The 9,323-nt window shown below is 38.6% G+C and overlaps 1 protein-coding gene across 1 annotated transcript in view; it reads left to right on the forward strand.

The window, feature by feature from the left end:
• The window catches only part of LOC117300005 (probable serine carboxypeptidase CPVL), a 34,142-nt gene extending 28,511 nt beyond the window's left edge, over positions 1–5,631 (forward strand). The window contains exons 12-14 of the mRNA XM_033783648.1: positions 267–443; positions 2,522–2,701; positions 4,341–5,631. Of these exons, the coding sequence (XP_033639539.1) occupies positions 267–443; positions 2,522–2,701; positions 4,341–4,442 (459 nt within the window). The 3' untranslated portion in view covers positions 4,443–5,631. The remainder of the gene's footprint in view (positions 1–266; positions 444–2,521; positions 2,702–4,340) is intronic.
• The last annotated feature ends 3,692 nt before the right edge of the window (positions 5,632–9,323 follow it).

Below are 9,323 nucleotides of genomic sequence, written 5' to 3' on the forward strand. Positions count from 1 at the left end.
CCGGCTTCGGTGGGACTTTCTTTGGCTCAATGCTGCAGGTCTGGTTTGGTTTCCCTCCTCTGATTTCTTCCCATTGTTGTTGTTTTTTAAATGGTGTTATTATTATTGTTTGTTTAGCATTCACTGGATATGTACATGTATTGTTGTGTTTACATTGTCTCTACTGCGCTTTGAACATATGTAAAGATTGATTTGGCGCATTACAAATACCTACTATTATTATAATTATTATTAAACTAACTAATTTATAATTACTTACAATGTAGTCACCAGCTGACCAGGGTTACTTCAATAGGTACCTAGCCCTACCGGAGGTGAGGAAAGCCATACATGTGGGTAATCTTACCTTCAACAATGGGGACAAAGTTGCTGAGCACCTTCGAGAGGATTTTATGCAGTCGGTCGAGAGTACCCTCGCAGTTCTCGCCGATGCCGATTTCAAGGTACTGTAAGCTTGTTCCTTTTATTTTACACGTACACCCTGTTACACATTGGGAGGGTTTTTTGCTTAACACTGGACCTTAATTTTTTTTATCAGGGTACTATCAGATAAGTGCACGGATTATGCAAGTTTTTCAGACTACCTGCGTGTCTTGAGTGTCAACGTGTCACAGTCTGCATATAGACAGTGCGAAAATTACATTCTAAACTTTGTGCGCATACATGCTGTTTGTCGCATTGTAACGTTCTGTGTCTTTTTGCGTTGCACGTGAGACTGGATGATAAATTCGCCACAAGCAGTCGTGGAATATAGCGCTTAATAATAATAATAATAATAATAATAATAATAAGACTTGTAATGCGCACATATCCACCCTGCTGGGTGTTCAAGGCGCAGTAAAACCAAAACAAAACAAAAACAAAACACAAAGAAAAACAGACACAACAAAATTAGTCATTGAAAACCTGTGACATAAGATAAGTTTTGAGAAGAGACTTGAATTTTGCGGTACAAACACAAGATCGAATATTAAGTGGTAGAGAGTTCCAGATGCGTGGCGCGGCTGAAGAAAAAGACCTGTCACCCCATGAGTGTCGAGACTTGGGTTCAATGAGGAGAAGCATGGAACTTGATCGAAGATTCCTTGATGGAGTGTAAACTTGAAGCAGTTCAGAAATATAGTGGGGAGCCTTGCCATTTAGAGCTTTGTGGACAATGAGCATCAGCTTGAAGATGATTCGTTGAGAGATAGGTAGCCAGTGTAGTTGTTTCAGAATGGGGGTGATAGAACAGGATTTTCTAGACAGTGTCACAATGCGGGCAGCAGTATTTTGGAGCCGTGGAAGTCGGGAAATCTTGTTGTTAGGAAGACTGTATAGAAGAGCATTGCCGTTGTCAAGACAAGAAGTAACAAATGCGTGAATGACCTTTTCAGTGGCACTTTTGTCCAAGTACTTGCGAATCTTACCTATATTCCTGATGTGATATGATGACAAACGAACAATATTGTTGATGTGTGGCTGAAGTGTCATCGATGAATCAAAAATAACCCCCAAGTTCCGAGCTTTTAGCGAGGGAGCTATCCGAGCATCACCGATGGAGATGTATGGCACTGAAACCTTAGTTAACTGTTGACGTGACCCAAATAAAAGGAACTCTGTCTTATCATCATTTAACTTCAGGAAGTTTTGTTGTGTCCAACGTCGAATCTCTTGGATGCATTTCTCAAGTCTTGCAATAGATGCATTGGCGTTTTCTTGAGAAGATTTAAATGTGATGTATAGCTGAGTGTCGTCTGCGTACACATGGTAATTCAGATTAAATTTGAGGATGATGTCACGAATCGGTAAAGTGTACAGCGTAAACCACTGCGGGCCGAGTACCGACCCCTGTGGCACAGAGTAGTTCAAAACAACAGGGTTGGATATCGCAGTGCCAATACATACATGCTGAGTTCTATTGTGGAGATACGATTTGCACCATGCTAGGGCTGTGTCCTCTATGCCAAGGTGATTCTGGAGCCGAGAGAGAAGGATGTTATGATCAACAGTGTCAAAAGCAGCACTCAGGTCTAGCAGGACTAGTGCTGTAAGGTTACCATTGTCCATAGAAGAGACAATATCGTTGCTCACACGGACTAGTGCAGCCTCGGTCCCATGGAAAGGCTTGTATGCTGACTGGAACACGCATTAATTAGCAAACAAACACAGAGCTGATTTGAGTGGCTGCTGTCAGGCGCTCAGTCAATCAGTCGCTTATGCGTTCCCTATCCAAGATGCAGTAGCGCTATATTTCTCCGTATCCCACTCGAGGTTGTGTGATAACTTATATTATATAACACCCAAGCAGATCCTTGCCATTTGATTGGAGGATTGTCCGTTGATCTTCAAAATGACAAAGATCTATTTGGATGTTATATAAAACAAATATTAAATGTTTTTCAATCGTGCAATAGTGCAAATATGTTCATTCATTGAAAGATGAAATGTTCCATTCAACTCGCATCATTGCACTCATAAACATTCGTTTTTTGTATACGTAATATTCGCTAAATCTCAACCCTGCATAATTTGTATACAGATTCTGTACTACAGTGGTCAACTTGATGTCATAGTCGCTGCTCCGCTCACAGAAGCCTTCCTCAATCAGCTGCCGTGGAAAGGTCGTGACAAATATCTCTCAGCTGAGAGAGTTGTCTGGAGGATCTCTGGTGACACTGAAGTAGCTGGCTATGCAAAGAAAGCAGGGAACCTTATACAGGTAAGGCACTAGACCTTTATCTTTGGGCCACCAACTTCCTTTTTTGTTCCATTCAAATCAGTTTAACCAAACCAAGGCTGGAAGGAGAAATAGTCTGGCTCTGTTTTTGTACAATGAATAATAAGCTTTTATAAATCTTATTGGATACAGGGAACATGACCAATATGTTAGAAACATGATAAAGCTTATGGGTGTATGAGCGTAGCCAGTGAACAAACACAACTTTTATCAGGTAAAGGAACTTGATTTCAACAAACACTCATTCATTTAGTCAATCATCACTTTAAAAATTATTAAAGACAACCTCAATACAACTGCAATGGCATGGCATTGACATGAAGTTCAAGGGCAGCACGCTGCTACTAGTGCCGATTGCGCCACAGCACCCTTACAAAGGTGCAACATAAACCAATCTCATAATTCAATCAAACTTCAAAACCTTTGTTCAAGTGCCTTAATGCGTTAATGGATGAGATATTATATGCTAGACAAGATTGCAATATTATTATCAGTACTAATAGAAAGAGGCTGTGCACATTGGATTGAGAAAGGAGATATGCTAGAGCTTCTACTATAAGGCAGTTGTATGATTTATCTCATAACTTAAAGGCAGTGGACACTATTGGTAATAAGACTAGCCTTCACAGTTGGTGTATCTCAACATATGCATAAAATAACTAACCTGTGAAAATTTCAGCTCAATCGGCCATCAAAGTTGCGAGATAATAATGATTGAAGAAAACACCCTTGTCACACGAAGTTAAGTGCGTTTAGATGGTTGATATCGAGACCTCGGGTTCTAAACCTGAGGTCTCGAAATCAAATTGGTGGAAAATTACTTCTTTCTCGAAAACAATGGCACTTCAGAGGGAGCCGTTACACACAATGTTTTATACCATCAACCTCTCCCCATTACTCGTCACCAAGAAAGGTTTTATGCTAATAAATATTTTTAGTAATTACCAATAGTGTCCACTGCCTTTAAACAACTTTGTTTTCTGCAGATATTTTCAATTTTGCCTCCTCCCTCTCTCCGATCCCCCTTCCACCAACTCCATCCCCTTCCCTTAAAGGAACACGTTGCCTTGGATCGGTCGAGTTTGTCTTTGAAAAGCGTTTGTAACCGTTTGTTATAAAATGCATATGGTTAGAAAGATTTTTTTAAGTAGAATACAATGATCCACACAAATTTGCCATTTAATGGCCGACCGTGTTAGTTGACAAGGTAAAAGGAAAACCATGCAATTTTGAAAGATACTTATGTGGATCATTACATTCTACTTTTAAAATATCTTTCTAATCATATGTATTTTTTCACAAACGGTTACAAACGTTTTTTAAAGACCAAGTCGTCTGATCCAAGGCAACGTGTTCCTTAAAATTTTGGTAGAATGGTTCTGTAGAGGTACTGGGCCCAGTTTCATTCACTCCCCCCCTCCCCCCCTCCCCCCTGTTTTTAAATACTGTACAGGTATTTACGCGTATAAACTTTTTTTTTCTTTAATGTATGTTTTCTTTGTTTTACCTTTTTAATTTCCTTAAGTGTAATAAAATAACAACAACATTAATATTTATCATAAATGTAAAAATAATAGATTTACATGTACTGATCTGCTGCATGCTTTCATTTTGTTATTAGGTACTTGTGAAAGGGGGTGGGCACATTCTGCCATATGACCAACCACGACGCTGCTTTGACATGATTGACAGGTTCATCACTGGACGACCTTTTGACCTTTAGCCTGTGAAGGCAGATTGTATTACAGGTAATCAATTGTGTTTGTCGGGCACAATTCTTGTTTTGTATATAGGACCCATACATCAAGATTGAGGCATTCTGAAATTTTACTCATTGGTTCACGACTAACTCAAAGGATCAAGTTTTTGTGCACACAGTAGGATTTTATGCGCATATTATGTTGGGTCCATATGGACTAATCTGCCATCCCACACTATTTTGTCAATCTCTCTCTAAAGCAACGAGTGCTTTAAGTACAGCTACAAACTGAAGATGGTGAAGTATTGCATGGGTTGGAAAATGATTAGGACCAAAATGCTTTGCTTGAATTCCTGGCAAGCAAACCATCAAGATATGTTTCTGTAAATGCTCATTTTGGGAAATTAATGGTCAAAATAAAAGTAACTATTTGGTGGATCTAGTTAAGTCTACTTTGCTAAAGTGAGTTTCTAATTGGCAAGGCTGAAACATAATGTATTGTAAGATTGTAATTGCAAACAATGCTTCATATATGTTCAAAGTTCTTAATGCTCTGTAATAACATCATTGTTGCGTTTTTATTTTTATTTTATTTTTGAATGGTGCGGTTCTACAACGGCCATGGTATTTTACGCCTTTTCCTCTTTAAATTTTTACTGGTTGCATTTTTCTTATTCTGTTTTTGTATCTTGGATAGTTTTCTGGATCGATATATTTTACGGTGGATTTACTAAATGTGTTTGATTTATCATATATAAACATTTCTGTTTACTTGTACTTGTATTTTTAATCATCATATGTTGTGGATTTTATTTTTGACCTTTAAATCATTAAAATGATTTTGCTTTTTGTGGTTTAATTATATATATATTTTTCAAAGCGCCTGGGAGCATTTTGAATGGATTTGGCGCTATATAAATGTGGTTTATTATTTTTTACTACTGTAGTAAATAATTTCAAAGGTACTAAACAGGATTTGTAGATCTGACAAAATAGTTGCAGACTGTTCATGTCGTGATCAACCAATTCAAGAAGTAACAAATCTGTGCAAATTTGGATTTAATTTGCTGTGTCAGCCAAGTGAAACTTGTGATGAAACATAATTATGACAATGTTTATTCTAGTCATTATGAAATCAGCATTCATAAATACCTGACAGTTTCGCTATTCCTATTGTTGGAGGGCGCGTCACGTGGGTGTGTACAAATCTTTGTTTATGACCAGTAAAAAGTGTTGAAACATGGGCGTGACACGCGAGCTTACACCTGTTCTTATAAGACAGTTTCCTTATTCCTATTGGTCAAGAGCAACGGCTGAAACAGTTGTGCCACATCACGCGATATGCGAAACGTGCACAGCATTCCCTTATAAGGAGTTGATTACCTGAGGGCGGCGGAGGGCTTTACCATTTCATAGCTGGAGGGGTGTTGTGTTTAACAATTATAATTTTTGCATTTATTTTACTTTGTTATCCAAATAGTCTTCATGTTTTTGACCGAAAAGGTATTTATGAATGGGAATCAAAGTGTGTTGAATCAGTTGTCAACTAGTGGTTTAAACCCGCCGAGGCCTGGTTCTTGATAATTTACCTCGACTTCGTCTCGGTAAAATTATTAAGAACCAGGCCTCGTTGGGATTAAACCACTAGTTGAAAACCTCTTCACCACACATTGCCTCCCTTATTTATACACATTGTCCTTAATTTGGTTGTAAAAACAGAAATCGGCTGTTGAATTTTGTTCAAAATTTGCAGATCAACTTTGTCAAAAATTAGTTTTTTTTCAAAGGGAAATAATGATGTTTAAATTGATGTAGTATGAACTTCAAAATAAGTAATTTTTCTAACTTAAATTAGACAATGAAGTTTTTTCTATTTGTTTGTACGCACATAAATCCTGTATAATATCTACAAGGGGTATACTACAAAGCGGTTATACGAAAGATGTGCAGTGATGTTGATTGTTTTATAGTATTACTGATAAAGTTTCCTTATAAAGGACATATATTTTTTCTAAATCGATAAGGTTTCCAGAGGAAAGGAGCAATTAATTGTGGGTATCAGGGCCCGATTTTATAGACCTGCTTAAAGCCATTGGACACTCGGTAAACAGTGTTGTCCAAAGGCCCACACTTAGTTTATCACAACTTATATATAAAATAACAAACCTGTAAATATTTAGGCTCAATCGGAGTCTTTAGGGTCATCGGAGTCGGGAGAAAATAACGCGAAACCCACCCTTGTTTCCGCACGTTTCGCAGTGTCATGACATGCGCTTAAAATAAATTTTGTTCTCGATATCGAGAATTTATAATTGTTTAAAATGTTTTCTCAAAATGTAAAGCATTTCATTACCTTCTGTAAATTATTTGTAAATCTGTGAACTTTTTTTTCTGTCCGAAAGTGTCCAATGGCTTTAATTAAGCATAAGGCAAAACAAAACGGTTAAACCAGAATAAGGTTACCAGTACTCTCTGTACACAGATACAATACGAAAGTGTAAGGCCGCCAGGGCTAGGTTACCAGCTGAAATGCAATTATACATGTACGTACAAAATATAACTGATTGTTGGAAAAGACTGAAGTAACACAGATTCAGAGAAAATGGGTAATTTTTCACACACAAAATTTGAATCGAAAAACGGGGTTTAGCTAAAGCCTTTTTCTGGCATCTGAAAGCACGCACTCAATTCAATACAACAAAAGAGTTTGTTTCTTTAATTTTTGTAACTTCGACGACCAATTGAGTCAAAATATTTACTGGCGAATTATTTGGTGCATATGTTGGGGGGGGGGGGACAGCATGCTCAGGTCTTTGAGTATGATCGAAAGTATACACGGCCCTTAAATAGCAGGGGTGCGTTCCACTCGTTGCCAACAGTTGCGCACGTTCGCCAACAATTTCAAGTGGATATTAATTTTGGTTTTTACCCATACACCGATGTGTGTTAGCACTGTATACTCAGTACTTTCCCGAGTCCTGTGAAAAAATATCACAGGCATGTTACTCGGGTGGGATTCGAACCCACGACCCTTGCAATTCTAGAGCAGTGTCTTACCATCTAGACTACCGAGATTGCCTGGCAGCTAGAGGCAGTTCGAATCCTATGTTTTGGCAGCGGGTACCGCAACGATATAATAGATGTTAAATTTGCATCGGGGATAAAGAATATTAATTTTGGTTTTTACCCATACACCGATGTGTGTTAGCACTGTATACTCAGTACTTTCCCGAGTCCTGTGAAAAAATATCACAGGCATGTTACTCGGGTGGGATTCGAACCCACGACCCTTGCAATTCTAGAGCAGTGTCTTACCATCTAGACTACCGAGATTGCCTGGCAGCTAGAGGCAGTTCGAATCCTATGTTTTGGCAGCGGGTACCGAACGATATAATAGATGTTAAATTTGCATCGGGGATAAAGAATACTAAGTGGAACGAGTTGTTCGCCGTCACTGTTGGCGAACGTTGGCAACTTTAGGCGAACATACTTCTGAAGTGTTGGCGAGTGGTTTTTAAAATGGCGGACAAGCATACGGTATTATTTCTTTGGAATAACAAAGTTAATTAGTTGATGTAATGTCAAAAAGAGGACTATTATAATAGCAAAAACAAAGTTAAACAAAAACTACGTATGGTGCGCGCCATCTTCATTTCAGGGCGCCGCCATATTGACATTGCGTATACGCACCAATCGTTCAAAAGATAAAAAACGTTTGCACGAACAGTTGCGAGTCGTTTGCGCGAGTGGAACGCACCTCGTCTAGGAAAGTGCGCCATTTTGAATAGCCTTTTTTTTTTTGTCAAATTAAATTACATGCACATAGTTAATGTTGAGCTTAAAGTCTCTATTATGCATTCAACTCGTATCTATACCATCTGTTTAAATCAATATGTTTTGACCCCTTGCATATGACATCGCACTCTCAAAAAGCGCCATCCCTGGTGCACAAAAGGAGGCAGATATTGGACGATAGCTGTTTGTTGTGCATTAACGTGGGAGAGCCCTTAATAGCTTACCTGTCAGCATGATGTCATTATTCGTATAAATAGGAACACATTGCATGCAGAACCTACCTCCTTACAAATGCACGTCAACCATTTCCATCTTTATGGATTCAAATCTTGCATTAATTGTGCACGATTTTGACTCCAAAATGGCGGACAGGGTAGACACATGTGAGTTTGCTGTGCATCGGGGTAATGAATAATGATATCTTGAATATTTGGATCGAATTAAAAGAGCACTCAGGTCTCGGGGGGGGGGGGGCTAGTTACGCCGCTGCCAATTCAGATGGGCATTTTGTGAGAAATTTGCAGCTACGTATAAACAGACCCTTCTCATGCAGCATTCTCAAGATAAAGGTCCAAAGCAACATGGGCTAACCCAAAAGCTTCTGCCGTGCGATGAACCCGAGATTCATATGGGGCTCATTACGAGTAAAAAAAACTTTCAGGAAAATACACACAAAAACAAGGCCTTGTGCAACTTTCAGAATGTTAAATATTTAATTACTTATTGTAAAAAAAAATTGAAAGATGTGATTTTCGTGGATAAGTAAGATATAAATTCGCTACGTTTTTCAGTCGTGCCAGTTGGTCCAGTAGTTGGATTTCATATTTTGATGTCCAGAGCCTGGTTTGAATCTTTGACTGGGGTTCAGATTTTTGTCTTCTTTCTAAAACCAAACTATGAGACCCAATTTGTTGTCATCGACGGCAAACAAATCCAGCTTCCCGATTTGTATGAATGATTTTAACAATTTCGCTAGGTTTCTTAGTCGAGCCAGTTGGTCCAGTGGTTTGATTTTAGACTTTGATATCCAGAATCTGCGGTTCGAATCCGTTAGGGGTTGAGATTCATGGAAACAACCCGGGGACCTCCAACTCCGAAGTCAAGTGATTT

Source organism: Asterias rubens, chromosome 15 (genome assembly GCF_902459465.1).
Source record: "Asterias rubens chromosome 15, eAstRub1.3, whole genome shotgun sequence".
Classification (NCBI taxonomy): Eukaryota; Metazoa; Echinodermata; class Asteroidea; order Forcipulatida; family Asteriidae; genus Asterias; species Asterias rubens.